The 25327-nt window shown below is 45.5% G+C and overlaps 1 protein-coding gene across 3 annotated transcripts in view; it reads left to right on the top strand.

The window, feature by feature from the left end:
* Positions 1–23262, top strand: part of notum1a (notum, palmitoleoyl-protein carboxylesterase a) — a 77958-nt gene extending 54696 nt beyond the window's left edge. For all 3 annotated transcript variants that reach the window (XM_073026311.1, XM_073026309.1, XM_073026310.1), the window contains exons 8-12: positions 9730–9921; positions 11945–12045; positions 15509–15656; positions 21007–21054; positions 22441–23262. In XM_073026311.1, the coding sequence (XP_072882412.1) occupies positions 9730–9921; positions 11945–12045; positions 15509–15656; positions 21007–21054; positions 22441–22747 (796 nt within the window). In that variant the 3' untranslated portion in view covers positions 22748–23262. The remainder of the gene's footprint in view (positions 1–9729; positions 9922–11944; positions 12046–15508; positions 15657–21006; positions 21055–22440) is intronic.
* Positions 23263–25327: the final 2065 nt, after the last annotated feature.

Genomic DNA, 25327 nt, shown 5'->3' with positions numbered 1-25327 from the left:
AACAGTGTTGTAACTTGAAACACTGACAATTTAAATACTATTCATTGCAGCTCTAAAATGTTTCAAATTAAGAAATATGGATTATATTCATTAACACATAATTAATGACAGAGTATTTCATAATTATATTAACATACTTTCAAAACTATATTAACATTACATAAAAGAAAAGTCCAGCTGCGCGGCACTGAAGGTTATGTTCATGAGAGCGTTTCAGTTACTGCGCGGTAATGCAGCCTAGAGGGAACAGTGCCTCCCACATCCCAAAGGTGTGCTGGTAGGTAGGTTTATTTGGCCCCTGTGTTCAGGGAGAATCTGAAAGGACTGTGTGGGGAATAAAATGTGAGGAATATAGATGGGAGAGCGATGGACAGTGTGCATTTGAGACAATGAGTCTGCTTTTCAAGACTTCAAGATCGTTTAGTGTCATTTCCAGTACACAAGTGTAAAGGAGAACAAAATAAATGTTACTCCGGCTCCAATTCAGCACAAAAGAACAGATGAAGATAGAATAATAAAGAACAATAAATATAAATATAAATACATAGGATAGCTTATATACATAGATTAATTGTATGTCCATGAGTGACACTAGGCACAGGAGTGTCCGTACATGAGGCGACTGACAGAAATGATAAAGTAGTGGTGGCTGGGGGTGTGGAGGGGTGGGTTAGTGGGTGGAGGAGTTGATCAGCCTCATTGCTTGGGGAGAGTGACTGTTTTTGAGTCTGGTGGTTCTGCCGTGATGCTGTGTATCTGAAGTGGGGCGAACAGTCCGTGAGCAGGGTGGGTGGGGTCCTTCCTGATGTGACTGGCTGTCTTCTGGCACCTTTATGTGTACACTGTATGTCCTCGCTGGCGGGGTAGGCTGCTGCCAGTGATGCACTGGGCAGTTTCAACTACCCATTGTAGAACCTTCCTGTCTGCCACATTGCTAAGAAATGCAACAATTTAAATTATAATTACTTCTATAGTTCAGACTTCGTCACAGACTGTGCACTTAAACCCATCAGTCCCACTGGGGCATGAGCTGCCAACAGAGTCCACTGTCCTGGGGCAGTCTTTCAACTTGTCCCCAGGTGGAGCCCATTTTCGAAGATCCTTCCCCTTGCAGGGATGAGGGCTGTTGGTGTTTCTGTAGCTCTGGGTTTTTATGGGATCGGGTTGCTACCCCATGCCCAACACCATGTTGAGATTGGTGAGGCTGGAGCGCCATGGTGTGGAACAGGTCGCAGAGAAGGAGTGCCCGGGGCAGGGGATGGCACGGGTGCAGACACACTCAGCCCTGAGACACCAGGCAAGGTCATTTGATTCCAAACGATTGGTTTATTAATCATTGCAATATGTCTCTCTGTTGCTTCCTGCTCCTTCTCCTCTCCCCTTTTCCCAACCATGATTCCCCTCTCCCTGCCCATTTCCCACTCTCTGTTCTCAATACACACCCATATCAGAATCAGGTTTATCATCACATGTCACAAAATTTGATATTTTTGTGCCAACAGTACAGAGCAATACATAAAAATACCACAGTACTGTGCAAAAGATATGTGTGCCTACACAGGACTAAACATCCTTGCTCATGAAAGGGAACTTGTGCAGTGTACTACAGGTGTAACATAATTAACAATTACAATTCAGAACAGAATTTTCTTATCTTATAATTCCAACCGCTTTGCGATATAGGCCAACATGGTGTTTGTCCTTTTCACTACTTTCCCTGTTAACTTTTTGTGATTCACCCACAAGAAGGCCCGCAACCCGGATTCACACACCTGAGGATTGTGAATGTCTGGAAATCTTTCCTTGTCCATTGGTTAGGGTCAACCATGGATAGATATTGTGTCCTAGCTGTCAATGTGTTATGCAAGCCAGGGCAGTACAATGGGGAGAGCAAGCTGTTGCCCAGGTAACGGGCTCCCCCTCTCCACGCAACTGATGAACCCAAAGGAATGGCAGAGACCGATACAGTTTGGCACCAGCAGCATCACGGGAGTTGCCAGTCAGCCTTGAATTTAACTTTAGACTGCCTTAGGGATTTTTCCTCAGGGTTTACTCCCGAAGCCTTCCCCATGAGAGGGTACAGCCACAAAGCAGTACAGGCTTGAGGTGAGAGTTTTCCTTCTCCCAGATGAGCTGCCAGCCGCGACTGATGAGCCCCATCTGCACAAAGCGACTGGTTTTAAGGCACTAGTAACATGTCTTTGTCCCTTCTCCTGTCAGTAGAAATTGTTCTGCCAGGTTTAGTAGGCTAAACCACACATGAAGGTCAAAAGCTGGAACTGGTTGTCAGAGACTATTGGAGACACATGCCAATGGGTACTGGGAACTTGTCCCCAATACATCCCCTGGCCATGACAACCTGAAGGAACCTTTACCCCACAGAGCTGTGGATAATGAGTTTATTGAGATGGAATAGGTTTCCGGATTATCAGGGGATCCAGGATCTTCTACATCTGGCAGGAATGGAGAAATTAGAGGCCACAGTCGGATTTTCCCTGAGCAGTGGAGTGGGTTCAGGGAGCATGTAACCCACTCCTGCTCCCACTTCTATTGGCCCGTGAGTGGTGGGGGCAGAACTTTCGCTCTTAGTTGCTGCTTTGTGCTCAGCTGTGACTGGGCAGTCGGCTGCGGTTCAGACACCACCTCAAACTTTGAAAAAGTTAAACTGCACAGTGAGACCTCCTTCTAAGAAGACAAGCCTTCATCAAAGCCTCTGCTTCGTGCCAGTTCTGGACATTAACGTAACGTGCAAATGGTGTGATGCCAACCAGAGACTCCAAGAGCATTAACCTGGCTTGAAGATTTAAGCGCACTCCACAAGACAGCTCCTCCAAATTGTGAGCTACTCAGTCCGAACTAATGCTGAATACATGAGTACAGAGTATGAAGTCTAGAGCCCTTGAGCAGTGCTGCCCAACTGCATTCCCTATGTGGTATAAGCAGTATTTAAATAACTCTTTGCTGCCTAAATAATGATAACAATCTTGTCCATAGTGTAAGTTACATTTTTTCATACTGGTGTGTGTGTATGTATGTTTGTGTGTGTGTGTGTGTGTGTGTGTGTGTGCGTGTGTGTGCGTGTATCTTTGTTGCCATTTTCTTTTATGGTCCATGTGGTCCTAATTACCTCCTTGTGGGTCCCCTGAGTCTCCAGATGTGGATTAAAAGGAAAATGCCGTCCAATTGAATGAAGTCTGAAGCTGTTCGCCATCTCCCTCCCATTCTCCCCGCCCAAGCAATTAACATTCCAGCTCTTTGTAGCACCCATTCAGAGGGGGGGGGGGGGGGGCAGAGCTGATTGTCAGGGGAATCGCACTGAGGCATGTGACATCTTCACTAGCCAGTGTTAGCTATCAGCATTATGCTGAGAGGAGGGAAGGGGTAGTCTAGGACTTCAGAATGGTGGCTGTACCTTAAAAGAAATGTGTTTGCAATATTTTTACATCCAGTGGCCACTTTATTAGATACTTCCTGTACATAAAAGAGTGGCCAATGAGTGTATGCTTGTGCTCATCTGCTGCTCTAGTCCATCAACTTCAATGTTCAACATGTTGTGCTTTCAGATACTCCTTTGCACACCACTGTTGTAACGCGTCAGCTTGAACCAGTCTGGCCATTCTCCTCTGACCTCTCTCATTAACAAGACACTTGGCCACAGATCTGCCACTCATTGAATTATTTTTTGTTTCTCACACTATTCTCTGCAAACTCTAGAGACTGTGGTGCGTGAAAAGCCCAGGAAGTCCGCAGTTTCTGAGATACTCGAACCACCCCGTCTGGCACCAACAATCAGTCCTCAGTCAAGGTCACTGAGATCACATTCCTGCCCCATTCAGAAGAACAACTGAACCTCTTGACCATGCCTGCATGCTTTTATGCATCGAGTTGCTGCCACGTTATTAGCCGACTAGATGTTTGCATTAATGACAGGTGTACCTAATAAAGTGGCCAGAGTATACATCTTTTGGGCCTAATACAAGTGGGCTGGGAAAGCAAATAATCAGCTCATGGTGAATCATTGCAAGCTGCTCTCTGCTAATCTACTCATGACTTCTATTAAAAGTTCAAATATCAAAGTAAATTTATTATCAAAGTACGTGCTACATATATCACACTATATAGTACTCTGAGATACATTTTCTTGTGGGCATGCACAGTAGATACAAAGAAACACAACAGGATCTATGAAAAGCCACACACAGCCAATGATGGGCAAACAACCAATGTACAAAAGAAGACAAACTGTGCAAATACAAAAAAAACAAATAATAAGTAATAAATAATATTTTGGGTAGATGAAGCTTGTCAGCCTGGGAAGGCAGTCCATCTACGAGAGGGAAAACTCTGATTTCAAACCTCTGCTGCCTTGTGGCCATATCCCCTCATGGGAAAGGCTTCGGGAGTAAACCCTGAGGACAAATCCGGAGTTGGAGTCCCTAAGGCAGTCCGACGTTGCCTTCAACCTCGCTCTGGCAGCTCCTGCGATGTCACTGGTACCAAGTTGTATTGGCCCTTGCCCTTCCCTTGGACAACATCGGTGGTGTGGAGAGGGGAGACTTGCTGCTTGGGTAACTGCTGGTCTTCCGTACAACCTTGCCCAGGCCTGCACCCTGGAGAGGACTCTCCAAGACTTTCCAGGTGCTGATCCATGGTCTCTCGAGACTAACGGATGTCATCAGTAAATAATATTAAGAACAGAGTCCTTGAAAGTGAGGCAGTAGATTATGGAGTGAGTTCAGTGTTGAGGTGAGTGAGGTCATCCACTCTGGTCCAGGGAGCCTGATGGTCGAAAGGTAGAAACTGTTCCTGAACCTAGTGGTGTGGGACCTGAGGCGGCAGCAGCGAGAAGAGGGAATGGCCTGGATGGTGCAGGTCCTTGTGATCGTTCTACACTTTTAAATTGTATTGCTCTGTGAAAACGCTACAGTCTAATCTGCGTTCTGTTGCTGCTTTTCCCTAGTACCACCTCAAGATTCAAGATTGTCTAAGGTCATTCTTCAGTGCACTAGTGTAAAGGAGAACAAAATGATTATTACTCCAGATCCGATGCAGCATAAAAAAACACAATAAGCACAAAAAAAACACAATTAACAAACACAATAAACATAAATACATAAGATTATCTTATATATTTACATAGAATGACTGTATGGACATAAAGGGACGTAAGGCACAGGAACGTCTGTATGGTACGTAAAGTGACTGACAGGAACTAATGATGGTGGGGAGGAGGTGTTGATCAGCTTGTGGGGAGAGTAACTGTTTTTGAGTCTTGTGGTCCTGGTATGGATGCTACGTAGGCCTCCTCCCTGATGGTGGGGGACAGATGCAAGCAAAGATCTGCATAGCAACACAGAAGGATAGCTGTTAATGTGACACTAGTACAGCACCAGTGACCCTGGTTCATTTCTCACCGCTGCCTGCAAAGAGATTGTCTCCTCGTGCCGTCGTAGAGGTTCCTACAGATGCTCTGGTTCCCTCTCTCATTCTAAGGACGCATGAGTAAGTAGGTTATAAACACAAGGGGTACTGCAGATGCTGGCAGCTCAGAGGAACACACACGAAAGGCTGGAGGAGCTCAGCATCTACGGAGAGGAGTAAACAGTCAATGTTTCTGGCTGAGACCCTTCATCAGGATCAATAGGTTAATTGACCACGTGGGTTTAATTGGCCGATGAGGGCTTTCTTACAACAATGTATCTTTAAATGTAAATCTAAATATATAAAGTACAATGTATGATATAAATTCTCAATTGTATTACCTCGATGGAATACTGAGGTGAAATGATCTGTATGGATGGCATGCAAAACACAAGCAGTGCCTTGGTACCTGTGACAATTTAGCAACTGAAGACATTTACAGTAATGTACATTTACTGTACATCTTCTGTATAGACCAGGGGCTCTCAACATGGGGTCCTCAGTTAAGGGCAAGGGTCCGTGGCAGAAAAATGTTTGGGATCCCCTGATATAGATAGACAATAGAGTTCTTTAGTGAGTTACCATCAATCCTCCAAGGATGTTGAAGGGTCTTGACCAGAAATGTTGACTGCTTATTCCCCTCCACCCTCACAGATGCTGTGCAACCCACTGGGCCCATCCAGCAGATTGTATTTTGCTCCGGATCCCTGCGTCTGTAGTCACTTGTGTCTCCTGCAGTATCTATGATGCCTCACGAAAGAAGGCCAACCAGCTGGCCCAAGAGTTCAGAATCATCTGATGCTCCAACAGGTTGCCAAATCCCAATTCAAGATCAAAACCTGATCAAATTGACAGTTAAATCAAACGTGCTCCCATCTGATCCACTTAGGCATATTTAATTAACCATTAATTTAATTATTAGGCATACAGAAGGAAACCACTTGGCCCATCTTATTCCTGCTAGCTAAAGAAACACTACGAGCATCATTCGTATGTTAGTGCTGTGCTTAGCCCAACGCTTTACAGCATTAGTTACCTGGGCTCAACTCGCGCTGCTGGCCATAAAGGAGTACGTGAATGTGTAGGTTTCCTCCGGGTGCTCTGGTTTCCTTCCACAATCCAAAGATGTACTGGTTAGTAGGTTAATCGGTCATTGTAAATTGTCCTGCGATTAGGCTAGGTTTAAGTTGGGAGGGGGGTTGCAATAATTAGCTAAATACCCTGACAAACTATGATAATGCTAGGGGCAACCCCAGTGAATCTGCAGATGCTGGAAATAAATAAAAAACACAAATTGCTGGCAGAACTCAGCAGGCCAGACAGCATCAATGGGAGGAGATAATAACAACGTTTTGGGCTGAAACCCTTCATCAGGAGTGAAGTAACATGGGATAGTCGAGGGGGGATAAGAAGTGGGGGGGAGGGATAAAGTAGAGAGCTGGGAAGTGATAGGCTGGAGGGAAATGGGCTGGGGGGGAAGGTGGAGAATTATGGGAAATAAAAGAGAAAGAAAGGTAGGGCTGGGGGGAGAGATTATAGTGAGGGGGGGAAAAGGGAGAGAAAGAGAACCAGACTAAAATAATAGATAGGGATAGGGGTAAGGGTGGGGGGCAGGGCTAAAAACGGAGGTCAGTGAGTTGGATGTTCATGCCGGCAGGAAGGAGGCTACCTAGGCGGGAGATAAGGTATTGCTCCATCGACCTGCGTGTGGCCTCATCTTGACGGTAGAGGAGGCCATGGACAGACATGTCGGAGTGGGAGTGGTCTGTGAAATTGAAGTGTGTGGCCACAGGGAGATCCCGCCACTGCTGGAGGACCGAGCCCCGGTGTTCGGCGAAACGGTCTCCCAGTCTGTGGCGGGTCTCCCCAATGTATAATGCTAGCATTTTGCGGTGGCATGGTAACGTAGCGGTTAGCATAATGCATTACAGCGCCAGTGACATGAGTTCAATTTCACAGCTGTCTTGTGAGGAGTTTGCACCTTCTCCTCGTGACCACGGCTTTCCTCCGGGTGCTCCAAAGATGTACGGGTTAGTCGGTTAATTGGTGGCATGGTCGCAAGGGCTCGTTGGTCTGGAAGGCCTGTTAACGTGCTGTTTTTTTTAGGCTTGCGTGTTCCATCTCTCCTGTTCCTTCAGATTTCCTCCGTCCTGCAGCTGGAAGGCGATCCATTGCTTCCTGTTTATTGACATTTTTGCCATGGGAAACTGCTCCTTCCTCCAACAACTAGGCCTCTCAAGATGTTTTTATACCTCAATTAAATCTCTCCTCAGTCTTCTTTGTTCCTAATTAAAATTCTCTTGGGTTGGGTGGGGGCGGGGGGAACATCCAGCGATCCCTGGAGCAGCCAAAAAGAAGCAATTTTCACAATGACTCAAAGACACATGTTATTTCTGTCAATCGAGCCATTTGGCTGTCTCATCCAAAACCGGTTTGTGCATTTGCGTACATCACCATAGACTGTTCTGACATATGAGGATTACTATATGTTAGCATTAAATCATTCTTAATAAAAACCAGCAGAGTGGTTGAGACACTGGACCAAAGGGCTGGTCTATTGATATGAAGATGTGAGTTCAAATCCCTCCATAGCAGATGGGAAATTTTAAATGTATATAATCAAAATATTTATTTATTTATTGAGATGCAGAGTGGAATAGGCCCTTCCGGTCTTTTATGCTGCACTACCCAGCAACTCCTGATTTAACCCTAGCCTTATCGTGAGACAATTTACAATGACCAATTAAAATACCAACTGCTACGTCTTTGGACTGTGAGAGGAATCCAGAGCCCCCGTGGAAAAAAATAGGTAAACTGTAGTAACGTTGAAACTTCCAGAGTGTTGTAAAAAAAACAATTGGTTCAGTGAAGGAAATTTCCTTATCCAGTCCAGAAGCAGGGTATTTCAGCGACAGGTTACTATCGATGCAATGCTCCTCAGACAGGATGAAGAGGTCAATACTCCCCAATGCCATTAGGATTTACAATTCTACCGCCAGGACTTAAGAACTTTTTAAAAGCTATTATTAATGCTTTTTGAGATAGTGATTTAGATGCATATCATATTTTTTACTGAGTTAAGTATTGTATGTAATTAGTTTTGCTACAACAAGTGTATGGGACATTGGAAAAAAAGTTGAATTTCCCTATGGGGATGAATAAAGTATCTATCTATCTATTGGCCCAAAACATCGACTGTTTATTCATTTCCATCGATGCTGCCCGATCTGCTGAGTTCCTTCGGCAGTTTGCGTGTGTTGCTTTGGATTTCCAGCATCTGCAGAATCTCTTGTGTGTATGATTGAGCTTTAATTCGTCTTGGAATTAGTTCTTGTTTTCATGTGGACGAAGGTACAGTGAAAAGCCTGCCCTGCATACTGTTCAGAGAGATCAAATCATCACACAGTGCATTAAGTTAGAACCAGGTAAAATAATAACAATGCAGAATAAATTCTAATATCTACTGAAAGCATTGCAGATAAATGATAAAGTGCAAAATCACGATGAGGTACAGTACTATGCAAAGGTCTTAGGCATGTATATAGCTGGGGTGCCAAATACTTTTACACACAGTACTGTACTTTTCAACGTGGAGCAGAGAGCAAGTTTGTAAATCTGGTGGGAGCAAAGTAGGTTGGGGATGGTGAGAGTGGAGCGCCATGGGAGGGGTCTCGGACCGGTGGCAGAGAAGGAGTGCCGGGGCGGGGAGATTGTGCGCGTGCAGACACACCCAGCCCTGAGACACCAGGCAAGGTCACTTGATTCCAGGCAACTGGTTTATTGATCATTACTGAATGTCTCTCTGGTGCTTCCCTCTCCTTTCCCACTCTCAGTCCACAATAAAGACCCATATCAGAATCAGGTTTACCATCACTCACACATGTCATGAAATGACTACAGTACTGTGCAAAAATCTTGGGTACCCTAGCTATATATATGTCCCTAGGAGTTTTGCGCAGTACTGGTGTAGATTGTGAGGTCAGGGGTCCATCTTCTTGTATGGGTTGGAAGCTGTCCTCGAACCTGTTGGGACGTGCTTTCAAGCTTTTGTATCTTCTGTCTGATGGGAGAGGGAAGTGAAAACGTATGGGGCGAGTGGGTTTTTTTTTATTATGTTGGCTGCTTTACTGAGGCAGCAACAAAGGTAGACAGAGTCTATCTGGACATGATCACATCTCTGTCTGTGGTACTCATATTCCAAAGCTGATCTCTTCTGAAGCAGCTATAAAGTGCAGTGATCATCCTGAGGTTGCGAAGCTGTATAAACAGTTTCTCGCGTTCACAGTGTAACTGACTGTGTTTGTTTAGTGCGGGAGGTACTGGCGTCCTGTTGAACGTGGACCGGGTGGCTCAACAGCTCGAGGAGCTGGGACTGCACGGGGTGCAGGTCCGTGGATTGGCTGACTCGGGCTGGTTCCTAGACAACAAGCAATACCAGAGGACGGACTGCATCGACACAATATCGTGCGCCCCCACAGAAGCGATCAAGAAAGGGATAAGGTAAGACATGTTGCTGCTTACACTTTTCTGTTGCGGGCTCAGAAACCTGTGGAGGAAACATATCTTAGTTCTCTTTGATATTGAGTTATTCCAGTGCATGGTGGGCTTGATTCCAAACCTAACTGAGCACCTTTTGCTTCGTGGCCTCCTGTCAATCTCATGAATCAGATTGTCTGATTCACAGCACATGATTCTTCTAACAAAATGAGCGTTATCATACACAATCCTAATGAACAAAGGTTGCATGAATATATACTTCCGATGATTCTGTTTCAATTGCTATCTAAGAAATTTAATAACATTAGAAACAGGAGCAGGAGTCAGCTAACTGGCCTATCGAGCCTGCTCCGCCATTCAATAAGATCGTGACTGATCCAAGTACAGACTCCGCTCCACCTACCTGCCTTTTCCTCACAAACCTTAACTCCCCTGCTATTCAGAGATCTATCCAACTGTGTCTTAAATATATTCATTGAGGAAGCCTCTACTGCCAACCTGGGCAAAGAATTCCAAGGATTCACTACTCTCTGGGAAAAGTCATCATCATCATTTTGTGCTCTGTTGTATGACGTCATCATTGTGCACCATGTCATATGACATCATCATTACGTGTCATGTCATATGGTATAGGTGATCATGGTTTCCATAACCACGATTGCTCTTGGCAAATTTTTCTACAGATGTTGTTTGCCATTGCCTTCTTCTGGGCAGTGTCTTTACAAGACCCCAGCCATGATCAATACTCTTCAGAGATTGTCTGCCTGGCGTCAATGGTCACATAATGGTGATATGCATCAGCTGCTCATATGACTTTCCACCACCTGCTCCCATGGCTTCACGTGACCCTGATCGGGGTCGGTGGGTGGGGGGGGGGGGGGGCTAAGCAGGTGCTACACCTTGCCCAAGGGTGACCCGCAGGTTAGCAGAGCGACTTACCTTCCAGTACAATATCACCACACCGCCACCCTGGAAAAAGTAGTACCTCATCATCTCTGTCCTAAATCTGCTCTCCCAAATATCATCCTAAATCCCTCTGTAGATATAACCATAGCAGGAGATGCATTTGTTGGGGTGGTTTGGAGATTGACTTTCAAGAGTTGCATCTCAGCACAGTGCAAGGCTCTACATGGGGACCCTCCCCCCAGGAAACCAAGTGCTGCACTCAGGGGACACATGGGAAATGCTGGAGGAACTCAGCAGGCCAGGCAGAGGGCAACGAGTAGTTTTTGGCTGAGACCGTTCATTGGGACTGGAAAGGAAGGGGGCAGGAGCCAGAATTATAAGGTGGGGAGAGGGGAAGGAGTATAAGCTGGAGGGTGATAAATGAGACCCTGTGAGGGGGATGGAAAGGGTGGGGGAGGGTGGGTGATGTGAGAAGCTGGGAGGTGATAGGTGGACAATATAAATTTAGATGTAGTACTGAGGGGGCATTGCTGTGTCCTTTTGACCTCTTCCTAACCCAGATTCTTCAAAGCTGAGGAGGAACCTCATTATCCAGAGGGTGGAGAATCTGAGAATTCAGGGCCACATGAATCTATGGACGCCAAGTCTTTGGGTATATGATAGGTTCTTGATTAGTAAGGATATCGAAGGTTATGGGTAGAAGCAGGAAAATGGGGTTGAGAGGGATAATAAATCAGCCATGATGGATTAGCAAAGTAGACTTGGTGGACCGTATGGTCTAATTCTGTTCCTATATCTTATGGTTTTAAAGTCTTTTGGTGTTCTCAACTGCTCTTAACCCACCTCATGATGATATACCTATGACGGTAAGGTGGGGTAGGGTCGATATTTTTTAAAACATATTGGCTGGTTCTGACAACATGGGAATTTGCTGTGCACAGACCTCCAACTGAGCTTCCCACATTACGAAGGAGATTCAAGAGTCCATTAGTCCATTCTTTGGGACCTTGTTGGGCTCTGTAGAGCACTACATAAATACAAAGCCCTCTGCTTCCCTCTTGGTTCAGTAAGATGGGAGCTTTTTGGTACAAAGTGACTAGAACTCTCTTTACCCTTTCAGCTATTGGAACGGAGTCGTGCCGGAACGTTGTAAGCAACAGTTCAAAGAAGGAGAAGAATGGAACTGCTTCTTCGGATACAAAATATATCCAACGTTAAGAAGTAAGTTAAAAAATTGAACAGCTGTGCACCAACTTCGAATATCAAGAGTAGAACATACATTTAGTGGTCCCTTTATGAGTTACACCAGTACACCTGCTCGTTAATGCAAATATCTAAACAGCCAATCATGTGGCAGCAGCTCAATGCATAAAAGCATGCAGACATGGTCAAGAGGTTCAGTTGTTCAGACCAAACATCAGAATGGGGAGGAAATGTGATTTAATTGACTTTGACTGTGGATTGATTGTTGGTGGTAAACAGGGTGGTTTGAGTATCTCAGAAACTGCTGATCTCCTGGGATTTTCACAAACAGCCGTCTCTAGAGTTTACAGCGAAATGTGCAAAACACAAAAAAGATCCAGTGAGCGGCAGTTCTGTGGGCGACAGTGCTTTTTAGTGACAGAGGTCAGAGGAGAACGGCCAGAATGGTTCAAGCTGACAGGAAGGGGACAGTAACTCATGTAGCCACACATTACAACGGTGGTGTGCAGAATAGCATCTCTGAACATAAAAGATGTCAAACCTTGAAGTGGATGGGCTACAGCAGCAGAAGACCATGAACACACACTCAGTGGCCAATTCATGACGAGGTGGCCACTGAGTATGGGACAGTACAGCAGAGGAACAAGCCCATCTGCATGTGATATCTGTGCTGAGCACGGTGCTAAGTAAAACTAATCCCTTCTGCAAGCACATAATGCATATCCCTCCATTCCCTGCACATTCACGTGCCTTGACTCCCATTGTAGAAAATACAACTTAAGTCTGGTAGAATGGACCAGAATTACATTACACCACTGGCGATCGGAGCAGCAATGAAGGTCCTCCATCTCTGGCGGTGTTGACGGCTTGCTTCATCACGTCAGTACATCCTCTTGGTTTTCACCGCTGTCAGTCACACAAGTCCTGGATGGAAACTCAGGAATACCATCGCACTCAGATGTAAAAGGATTCTTCATTGCTGTTTCCGCAACAATTTTGTTTTACCAGGGTTGCTAGCCCTGAGCTGAACCCTCTAACCTGGAGGACCAGTGAGCCATTCGTAGTCTGGCCTCTATTGTTTGGTCCTCTTTGGCATGGGTGACCCTACCAAGAATTGAAGCCTGAAGCCCTGACTCCAGCCAACATGGCTCTCTGGGTCATTGAGGCATGCAAGCCTCCAACCCATGGCAAGGTTGTGTCCTCTTGGAGGAAGGACCAGAAATGCCCCAGAGCTTCCCATGAAAAGCAGGCCCCTTAGACTTTGAATCAGAGAGAGGGAGGAAAAACTTCTTTGGCATATGTCTAGCTTTGAACTTCCTCCTTGTCGTATTCAATCAGATATAACATCCTGTTTGGTTTAGACAGATTGACACCTTCACTCCAGGAACCTCATACCCTGCAAGCGAGCTCAAATCCCATCTTTGGAAATTGAACCAATTGGCCAATGATTAGGAATAATAAACACTAGAAAGTCTGCAGATGCTAGAACTACAAAGCAACACACACAACGTGCTGGAGGAACTCAGCAGGTCAATATTAGAAATGTTGGATTGAGGTTGAAACTACTCTGGGGACAGAAATGTTCTTGTCTCAGTTCCCTGACTGATATTAGTGTGGTGGGATTAACTCGAGGGCTGTTAAATAGCCACATCATTAAAATAAACATTCCAAGCAATGGGTAGAAACTTGTTTCTACTAACACGGCCCGCAAATTCTGGACTCTAATGCAATGACTTGACGCCTGAAGGTCCTGATCTTCAAGCTGAGGACAGATTGCAGAGAAAATTTACAAGGATGTTGCAACACTTGAGGACCTGAGATTGAATAGGTGGGGACTTTGCTCCACATAGCACAGGGCAATGAACTGAGATCTTCTAGAGGGAATACAAATTAGGAAGAGTATAGAGACAGTGAGTACAAGGAGGCTTCTCCCCCTCAGGTTGGGTGAGACTAGAACTTGAGGTCATGGGTTCAGGGTGAAAAGTGAAATATTTAAGGAGAAGCTGAGGTGAAACTTCTTCACTCAGAGGGTAGTGTGAGTGTGGAAAGAGTTGACAGAGGAAGAGGTAGATGCAGGTTTGATGATAACATTTAAGAGAAGTTTGGATGGGTCCATATACGGGTACAATTTGGAGGTATATGTCTCTGCTGAAGGCAGATGGGACCAAGCAGAAGATCAGGTCAGCATAGATGGGCCAAAGGGCTTGTTTTGTGCTGCAGTAATCTATGACCCTATAAGTTAATTGTTGAAGATGATAAGGGGTTCTGATAAAGGTTAATGGAATTAGAGTTGGAATTGGTTTAGAGTTGTCACACATACCAAAATACAAAGGAAAACATTAGTTTGCAAACCGATCATCACGCACACAAGGACACCAAGGCAGTAAGAAGGAAAGCAAAGTGCAGAATATCGCGTCACACTTACAGAGAGTGTGCGTGCAGTGCAGGGAGGCAAATAAAGTGCGAAGGCCACAATGAGGTAGATTCTGAGATCAAGAGTTTGTTTTTTTAGCACATATTGCTAAACTGCTTCCAATGGAGGGCTGGTAGCAGAGGGCAGAGATTTCAGATAATCAAAGGTTTCAAAGATACATTTAATGTCAAAGAAATGTATACAATATACATACTGAAATCAGCAAAGGAACCAGAGGGGAAATAGATCTTTTTTTAATATATGGAAATAGATCATTTTTTAATACATGGAAATAGATCTTTTTTTCAAACTGGAATATACTTCCTGAAACGATACTGGTCCAGAATCGGAATTAAAATTTACAAATACAGTTGATTAATATTTTTCAAATCAAAACCAGCATCAGGTTTACTAGCACTGACATATGTTGTGAGATGTGTTAGTTTGAGGCAGTTTTGCAATACATAATTACTATCAGTTATAATAAGAAATATATATAGATAATAATTTTAAAAAGTGCAAAAAGAGAGCAAAGAGTGAGGTAGAGTTCATAGGTTCATGGACTATTCAGAAATCTGATGGTGAGGGGAAGAAGCTATTTGAGTGTGTGTCTTCAGGCTCCTGTACCTCCTCCTTGATGAGAAGAGAAAATATCATATATGGCGAAGGTCTTTAATGATGGATGGCATCGCCTTTTGAAGATGTTCTTGATGGTGGGGAGGCTAATGCCAATTACAGCTTTTTTCAATCCAGTCTGTAAAGAGACAGGCAATGTTGGGGGAAAGGGACAGCATGTATATGATGGGCTGACTGGCCCACTTTATTTTACATGATTCCAAATGTTATAAAGTCCAAGAAATCGGGTTATTTGTTAGCAGAGAGGCAGTATATTTATAAATAATGCGTGGAGATTAAATTACACTTGACTGGGCATGGTGAGATTTCAGCCCAGACTCTCCCCAGGGTTTTCCTTGTCTCCCCACTGGAGGGTGAGATACTCGGTGCAGCCTGGCAGAGGGGAGGTGGGGTCAAGTCCCAAGTAAGCCTGACCAAGTTTTGTGACCACAGGCCCGTTGTTCGTGGTGCAGTGGCTCTTTGACGAAGCGCAGCTTACGGTTGATAACGTGCATCTCACTGGACAACCAGTTCAAGAAGGCCAGTGGAACTACATCCAGAACCTCGGGCGTGAGCTGAAGAACACCCTTAAGGACGTTCCGTAAGTCAGCTTTAAGGCTCTACGACTGTGTCAGATCCATCGGTTTCAATCTCAGGAAAGAACTGGCTATTTTATCAGTTCATGATCTAATTGCAAGACATGCATTAAGGTGGGTGACGTGGGTGGTGGGTTGGGGCTTCTATTTACCGTACTGTCTGCTGAATGACCCTGTGCACTTCACAGGTAGTAAAGCTCCAGAAGGTTTGTATGTTCCCATTAAATCAGGACGGGATATCCCATAGCCAGCTGGGTGCCATACTTTCAACCTGACAACGTGAATATCAATTTCTCTAACTACCCGTAGTTTCTATCCCCCGCCCCTTCCCTTCCCCATTCTGGCCCCCTCTTACCCCTTCTTCCCCTCACCTGCCCATCATATCCTTTGGTTCCACTCCTCCTTCCCTTTCTCCCATGGTCCACTCTCCTCTCCCATCACATTCCTCTTTTTCGGCCCTTTATCTTTTCCACCTCTCACCTCCCAGCATCTCACTCTATCCCCCTCTCTCTCCCACCCTGCCCCCTCACCTGGCTTCACCAATCACCTGCCGGCTCGTACTCCTTTCCCTTCCCACCACCATCTTATTCCGGCTTCTTCCTCCTCCTTTTCCAGTCCTGATGAAAGGTCCAAATTGTCCATTGTTTATTCCTCTCTATAGGTGCCGCCTGTCCTGCTGACCTCCAGATGTTTGTGTGTTTTGTTGAGGGCTGATATTCCAGGGTCTGCTTTCTTTAAAACCTCACTTAAAAGGAAGAGGGACAAAGTCTCACACCCGTGCTTTTGGGGAAGTTGGTGGGATGGCATAGGGTTTTGTTCTGTAATACACTAAATGGAGTAGGCACTAGGTGAGTCTCACAGAAGCTGTAGGACTTTGTTGGTACACTTGTAATATATCCTGTGATCCAGAGGACTGGGAGTTCCTGTACAAGACTTTAAACGGGACACTTGTGTCCTGGTCCTGACCGAACCACAGCAGGCATCCAAGTTTCGGCACTCCAATTCCCCGGAATCTGTTTAGTTTCACCTGTCCCTCTAAGACTCAGGTGACCAGTTATTGCCTGCCACATCCCTTCATGGAAAGTCTCTTCTCAAAGGCCTCGTGCCGAGCACTCTGTGCTCAATCATAGGATTTGCTTTTCTAGCACTACTGCTTGTGATTTCACCTTTGGATTTTGTTTGTGTCGTCTTGTTTAGTTTGAGGTTGAGGCAGAGTCTGAATTAATTCTAGGCATTACTCTGCACTTGAGTTCACCACCACCCATAGCTCTCTCATTACAGCTTGTCTTCAAGCCACTGAGAACATAGAACGGAATAGCACAGTAATTCAGTCCCAGATGTTGTGCTGACCTTGTAATCTGTTGCAACATCAATCTAATGCTTCCTCCCACATAGCCCTCCATTTTTCTATTATCCATGTGCCTACCTAAGAGTCTCCTAAAGTCCCCAATGTATCCCGACCGCCACACCCAGCAGAGTGTCCCACAAACCCTCCACTCTCAGTGTAAAAACCCTACTTCTGACATCCCTCTATACTTCCCTCCAATCACTTTAAAATTATGCCCCCTACCATATTAGCTATTAATGGTGGTTGTCCGCATTGTCTGATGATGAAGCTGTTGCACCCTCTTGACCTACCGCCAGCTGTCCACTCCATCAATGCCTCTTATCGCCTTGTACAAGTCCGTCAAACCACTTCTCATCCTCCAACCCAAAGAGGAAAGTCGCTGCTCAGCATCCTCATGAAAAATGCTCTCTAATTGGGATGGCGTCCTGGTAAATTTCAGTCCCCTCTATAAAGCTTCCACCTCCTTCCTATAATGAGGCAGCCAGAAAGGAACACAATACTCCAAGTGTGGTCTAACCAGAGTTTTATAGGGCTGCAATATTACCGTCACGGCTCTTGAACTCAATCCACTGACTAACGGAGGCCAACACACTATGCACCCTCTTAACCGCCCTAACAGCTTGCGTGACAACTCAAGATCCCCCTGTTCCTCCACACCGCTAAAGAGTCCTGTACTCTGCCTTCAGGTTTGACCTTTCAAAGTCAAAGTCAAGTCGCTTTTATTGTCATTTCAACCATAACTGCTGGTACAGTACACAGTAAAAACGAAACAATTTTCCTACGGGACCATGGTGCTACATGAAACAACACAAAACTACGCTAAAGTGAATCACTTCAGCCATTTTGAGTGTATTGGGCTTGGTCACCACAGTAAGCTTGGTTGGTGTAGTTGCTTTTAATGGAGTTTGGCTCCATTACATTTCTGCTCTTGGGGTGGGACTGCCAGAAGGCATTTCCAGGTAGCTATCGTGTAAGGAACTGAGCTGCTTTCCCTGCCTATACTTATTTAAGTCTACACCTCTCCAGCGTCTGTAATTCACTCCCGACGTGTGTTTATCTTGCTCCTTCTTAAATGAGTTGGTTATTTCAGCCTCGATTTGTTTGGCAGGAGACTGTGCCAAACAAGGATCATTTACATTAGCAAATGGAAGGAGTTCATCCAAAATTCCTACACTGCCTCGTCGCCACAGTTGTTTGCGTGAACCAAGCCCACATGTGAAGCTGTTGGCGTCAGTAAATGGTTCAAAACAGTTTCGCAAACAACATGCTGGAGGATCTCAGCAGGTCAGGCAACATCTGTGGAGGGGGCTAGACAGTCAACAGTTAGGCCGAGGCCCTTCACCAGGACTGGAAAGGAAGGGGACAGGAGCCAGAATAAGGAGGTGGGGGTAGGAGGAGTACAAGTTGGCGGGTGATCGGTGAGAGGGAAGGAGGGTGAGTGAGTGAGGTGGAGGGGGGGGATGAAGTAAGAAATGGGAAGTGATTGGTGGAAGAGATAAAGGACTGAAGAAGAAGGCGTCTGATTGGAGAGGAGAGTGGACCTTGAGAGAAAGGGAAGGAGGAGGGGAACTGGAGGGTGGTGATGGGCAGGCGAGGAGAAGAGGGAAGACAGAATGGGGAATAAAAAGAGAGAAGGCGGGGCGAGGAGCTATTCCTGGACGTTAGATAAATTGATGTCACATCATCAGATGGAATATGAGCTGCTCCTGATTGTGGCAGTAGAGAAGGCCATAAATGATGAAGCTGTTCCCGAAACTACACTGGGTCTCACCGATGAAGAGAAAGCCACACTGGGAGCACCTGCAAGTCTTTTGGGGTCACCTACTGTATCCAGTGTCCTCAGTGAGTTCCCAAAAGCTCTCTTAATCATAGGACTGCACGGCGCAGGAGATGTACACCCAGTCTATTGTTAGGCAAAGCAAGATCACGTGAGTCCCACCAGGCCACACTAAACCCTGCAGTTTAGTGCTTCCTCCTTCCAGAATTTATCCAACTTTCTTTAGGAAAGATCCTGCTGAATCCTGTATGCTTTTGGGCAGCACCTTCCAGATCCAAGCTGTCTGTAGGTTCTCCCTGTTCCATGTGGGTTTCCTCACACAACAACCATTTTGACATTGATTAGTGTGGGGTTAAATAGGTGGGTTGCCAGGAGGGCCTGTTCCACACTGTATCTCCAAATAAATAAATAAACCAACCAACCAATCAATCAATCGATCAATAAATTAATAATCAATCAATCAATCAGAAGACACTGCTTGAGGAAGATTAACCAGGAACAAGAAACCATTTGGTATATTTAAAGAAAGCTTATGCATTCATGTATAGAACACAGAACAGTACAGCACAGGAGCAGGCCATTCAGCCTACAATGTCGGTACTGACTACGATGCCATTTTGCCTGCATGTGGTCTATATCCCCCCACCCCCATTCCCTGCCTTTCCATGTGCCTCTTAAACGTTGTTTTGACCACCTCCCTCGGAGGTGTGTTCCGGGCATCTACCAGTCTCTGTAAAATACCTGTCATTCATATAACATTGGAGTACAGCTCAGGCACTTAGGCCCACGATGCTGTGATAACCTTATAACCCACTCAAATATCAATCTAACCCTTCCCTCACACATGGCTCTGCATCTTTCCATCATCTAAGTGACTATCTAAGAACCTCTTAAATCCCCCAATGGATCCACTTCTCTCTGTCACATTGAATGCCCTTTAGTGTTTGACAGTTCAACCCTGGGAGAAAGACTCTGAAGATCTAACCTGTCTATTCCTCTCATGATGTAACTCTGAACCTCCAGAAAAAATCGTCCCAAGTTTGCCTACCCTCTCCTTGTAGCTCGCCATCTCTAGTCCGGGCCACATTCTGGTGAGACTCTTCTGCAACCTCTCCCAACCTCCACTTCCTTCCTGTACTGCTGCCACCAGAGCTGAACACAACACTCCGAATGCGGCCGAACCAAACGTTGTCTTGCCAGCTTTTATACTCAATATCCCGACTGATGGAAGACGAGAATGCAGTGCGCCCACTTTACCACTCTGTCTACTAGTGTGGTCACTGTCAGGGAGATGTGGACTACACCTCACAATCCCTCTGTAACAAAGAGTCCAAGAACACCGCAGCACAGGAGCAGACTCTTCGGCCCATCTAGTCTGTGCCAGACTTATTCAGCCCAGTCCCATCAACCTGCACTTGGACCATAGTCCTCCATACTCTTCCCATCCGCGTACTTATCCAACGAACCTACGTCCACCACTTCGTCATCTCACTCTGAGTGAAGAATTTCTCCATTTAATATTCCACCCTTTGCTCTTCATATATGTATGACCTCCAGCTCCTGTCTCCTCAAAATAAATGGAAAAAGTCTGTTTCCATCTACCCTATATTTTAATTTTGTATACCTCTGTCAAATCTCCCCTCCTACACCTAATCTCAGGGGGAAAAAAGTCCTAACCTATTCAACCTTTCCCTCTAACACAGGCCCTCAAGTCCCAGCAACAACCTTGTAAATTTTCTCTGCAATCTTACTGATATCTTTCCTGGTAACTAGGTGTACATGATATTCCAAATTAAGCCAAATTAAATTTAGATTTAAAAGCTCTCTTTATGACCTTATCTAGCTGTGATGCCACTTTTAAGGAATTAATGGATCTGTATTCCCAAATACTTTTGTTCTACCATGCTCCTCAGTGGCCTACCATTCACTGTAAATCCTACCCTGGTTTGTCCACCCAAAGCACAACACTTTCCACTTGTCTGCATTAAATTCCGTCTGCCATTTTTCATCCTATTTTCCCATCTGGTCCAGATCCTGCTGCAAGATTTGATAGCCTTCCTTGCTGTGTGGACGAATACTTGAATGGGGAGGGTACAGAGGGCAATAGTCCAGGTGTGGGTCCATGGGACATCAGGCTAACCCCACTGTGTGTGTGTTTATATGGTATTATATGTGCAGGATATTTACATTATAATATAATTGATTCCATATATATATTTTTTGGTTTTAGGGCTGTTTTTGCACCTGCATGCTTGTCTCATGAAGTTATCACAAAAAGGTAAGACAGGGAAAGGGGAAGTCCTTTATCTAATGAGCTGTTTCATTCACAAGAGAGTTTGATCTACCTTGCTGAGTTAATGTCCTGCTCAAACGTGTGCCAGCAACAGCTCGGCACTCTTTCACACTTTAAATGGTTCAGCACGGACTGGATGGAGCGAAGGGCCTGTTTCCATGCCGTACTTCTCTATGATTCCAGTACAAACCTCTCAATCACTGCAGCAGTCTCTCGTTCCTCAACATGACTAAAACGGCACTGCTTTGGCTGGGAAGTAGATCACCGACAGCCGGGGCTTGTTCAGAATCAGAATCAGCTTTAACCACACTGGCGTACTGTATATCATGAAATGTGCTGTTTTGCAGCAGCAGTACACTGCAATAGATAATAAATTACAAAAAGAAACATATATATTTCTTTATATATTTTTTTAAAAACAAATTAATTAAGTAGAGCGAACAGACAGAAATATAATTGATCATTGTCATAGAGGCATAAAATGATAGAGCTGAGAAACAGGCCCTTTGGCCCAGTGTGTTTGTGCTGACCAGGCGGGTTACTTTGCTCTTAATGATTAATGCAGCCCTGGAATCTTACACTCCCTGGAAATCAGTGGAGCACTCTGATATTATATTCCTTCTCTGTAAAAGCAGAGACAAAATTTGTGCGGCACAGTGGCTTAATGTTGATACAGCGCGAGTGACATGGGCTCAGTTCCCCCACTGACTGTAAGGAGTCTGTACGTCTTCCCTGTGATCGTGTGGCCTTCCTCCTGGTTTTCTGGTTTCCCTGCACTATCCTAAAACATGCCGATTAGGGTCAGTATGTTGGCACAAAATTACAGAGCTCAGAAACAGGCCCTTTGGCTCAACTCCTCTCTGCTGACCAGGGCGCCTTACTTTGTCCCTGAAGATTTATGTAGCGTCTTACGCTCTCTGGAATCAGCGGAGCATTCTATTTAAAAATCAGAGATGGCAGACCACATTGTATTCCTTCAGGGATTCAAAGTACATTTATGATCAAAGTACGTATGCGGAATGCAGATCTGAGGTTCGTCCTCCTACAGCCATAAGAGCAGAGGTAAACACTGGGTGGCATGTTAGCACGGCGGTTAGCAGAACGCTATCATAGCACCATTGCTAACCGCTGAAAGACTTCACTGGGGAACCGATGTCCCTATTGTAAATTGTACTTCTGCCTCTGTGCGGTATTTCGAGGGCGCCTGCGTCTTTCTTGTCCCTGCGAGCCCGGATCCTAGCTCCCAGCAGGTACAGTCACTAACATAACTCTGTAAAAACGTTCGATCGTGTTACCTCATTGTCGTCCTACTCCGCAGATACGTGAAGTCTGCCTTTATGCTCACCACCAGTTTTGCTCTCCTGCTTTCAGTTACTGGCTGAACCTTCAAGTGAAGGGAGTCTCCCTCCCCCGGGCACTGCACTGCTGGGACCGGAGCCTTCAAGACAGCAACCGAAATGGGAAGAGTTCCCTGAAGGGGTGCCCCGTCCACCTGACGGACAGCTGTCAGTGGCCACACTGTAACCCGACCTGCCCCACCATCAGAGACCAGTACACAGGGCAGGAGATGACTGTTATACAGTTCCTGATGCACATGGGGTTCGATATACAGAAGATGGCCCAGGAGCAGGGTCTGGAGGTGAGTAAACTTCTGGGGATGCTAAGCAGCGGGAGCTAAGGCATCCCCCACCTTGGGACTGACGAGACTTTAGACGAGGAAAAGAAGTCAAAGCCCACACTGAGAAGAAGCAGGCAGGCTTTATCTTTCGGAACCTCACAACCTCTCACAACAAAAACCTGCAAGGACACAATTTAAAATTCAAAATGGTGGAAAGCACTGGATTGTTTAATTAAAGGAGAAAGAAGGTCGAGCAGCCTTTCGAAATAAATACTGGTTGTCATGATGGATTGGACCGCAGAACACAAACCTACTCCTTTCCCCATTCGTTAACAGTGTAGAACCGGGACAGCGGGATTCGGGTCAAAAGTGCCACAAACTATAATGCTGTGTATTTTTTAACAAACTAAAACCCATGCTGAGTTGGTAATTTTACATATTTATTTTATTATGTAAATCATATTTATAAGTGTTAAGCAGGCAGAGAGCTAGATATGTTTCTTTATAAATTGTAAATACTGTCTCCTAATCGCATGTTTTTTTGTAATGGAATTAAAATCATCTTCTGACAACCACTTTCAGACATTACATGCTGCTGTCAGATCCGAGCCTTTTGCTCTTCTTGTGACTGTAAAGCGTAGAAAAGGGTCAGTCTGTTACTGATTCTCATTCCAGCTCCCATTTCACGCCCCACATAGGTGTTTCCCATAACGGTGTCACTTTGATTCACCTCAATTCCTCCTCCTCTTGGAAAGAACTTCTACAGACTCCTGGCAAGTATGGTTCTCCGGAATTCTAGGTTGCCTGTGTTCAGTTTATTCCCTATATTCCCATTTGAACACGGCCTCCTCTACTGCCACATTGAGGCTACTCTCGGGGTGGAAGAGCAACATCTCATATTCTGGCTGGGCAGTCTCCAACCTGATGGCATGAACATCAATATTTCTACATTCTGATCATTTCTTCCCCTTTCCTCTTCTGTCTTTTTCCATTCCCCATTTTGGCTCCCCTCTCAACTCTTCTCCTCACCTGTCTCTCACCTCCCTCTGGTTCCCCTCCTCCTCCCCTTTCTCCCATCGCCTACTCTTGTCTCCTATCAGATTCCTTCTTCTGCAGCCCTTTACCACCTATCTCCTCCCAGTATCTCACTTCATCCCTCCTACCCACATCCCCACCCACCTTCCCCTCACCTGGTTTCACCTAACTCCTTCCAGCTTCTACTCTTTCTCTTCCACCAACCACCCTCTGTCTGGCCGAAATGGTCCTCACCCTCAAGAATTTTTCCTTTGGCTCCTCACACTTTCTCCAGACTCAAGGGAGAGACAGGGCACCAACATGGGCCAGCTATGCCTTCCCATGTTCTAAGCCCTCCCTGTTGATACTCCCTTATTCTTCCTGCACTAAATTGACAACTGCATTGTGCTGCTTCATGCACCCATGCTGAGCTCATCAATTTCATCAACCTTGCCTCTAGCTTCCACCCTGCCCTTAAATCGACTTGGTGCATTTCTCATACCTCCCTCCCCTTTCTCGATCTCTTTGGCTCCATTGCTAGAGGCATACTGATTCCCACAGTTTTCTTGACTATAGCTCTTCCCACCCTACCTCCTGTAAAAATGCTATTCTCATTTCTCAGTTCCTTCGTCTCCACCGCATCTGTTCCCTGGATGAGGCTTTCTGTTCCAGAGGCATCCTCCTTCTTCAAAGAACAGGGTTTCCCCTTCTCCACCGTTGATGCTGCCCTCAGCCGCATCTCCATTTCCCGCATATCTGTGCTCGCCCCATCTTCCTGCTGCCTTAACAGTGATAGAATTCCTCTTGTCCTTACCTACCAGCCCATTTCTGTTCCAACACGTCGGCCCATGGTCTCCTCTTGTCCCATGATGATGCCACCCTTATACTCTGTCTGGGTAGCCTCCAACCTGATGGCATGAATATCAATTTCTCCTAACAGTAATTTTTTAAAATCCCTCCCCCTTCTCCTCTTGTTCTATTCCCCACTCTGGCCTTTTACCTCTTCTCACCTCCCACTGGGTCCCCTCTTCCCTCCCTTTCTCCCATGGTCCACACTACTCTCCTATCACATTCCTTCCTCTCCGACCTTTCCCACCCACCTGGCTTCGCCTGTCGCCTTCCAGCTATACTCCTTCCCCTCCCCCCGCCTTTTTATTCTGGCATCTTCCCCCTTTCCTTTCCAGTCCCGATGAAGGGTCTCGGCCCAAAATGTCGACTGTTTATTCATTTCCGTAGATACTGCCTGCCTTGCTGAGTTCCTCCAGCATTACTGTCTGTGTTGGTCTGGGGATTTCCAGCATTTGCAGAATCTCTTGTGTTTTGGATTTAGTCAAAGTTATTTTATCTTTCAGCTCTCGGGTTTTGGGCCAGGACTGGAAGAACCAAAATCTATTATTCATTGCCGTTACCAGTTTAATGTTTGAGGTAAAAATGCTGAAATGATGGTGATACTGTCACAAAGAGTTTAAGTAGCAGCTGCTGAGTGCCTGGGGCTTGGAGAGTTGGATGGTTATGGAAGGATGGAGATGGATCAAGAACTGGGTTTTATTTAATTACTCCCCTCCCTCACCCCCACTTCCCCTTCCTGAACATATTTATTTAGAAATTAGCCTTCATAAATCAGTG

This window comes from Hemitrygon akajei, chromosome 22 (genome assembly GCF_048418815.1).
Source record: "Hemitrygon akajei chromosome 22, sHemAka1.3, whole genome shotgun sequence".
NCBI classification, from domain to species: Eukaryota; Metazoa; Chordata; class Chondrichthyes; order Myliobatiformes; family Dasyatidae; genus Hemitrygon; species Hemitrygon akajei.
This window is presented reverse-complemented; position numbering and strand designations above follow the sequence as displayed.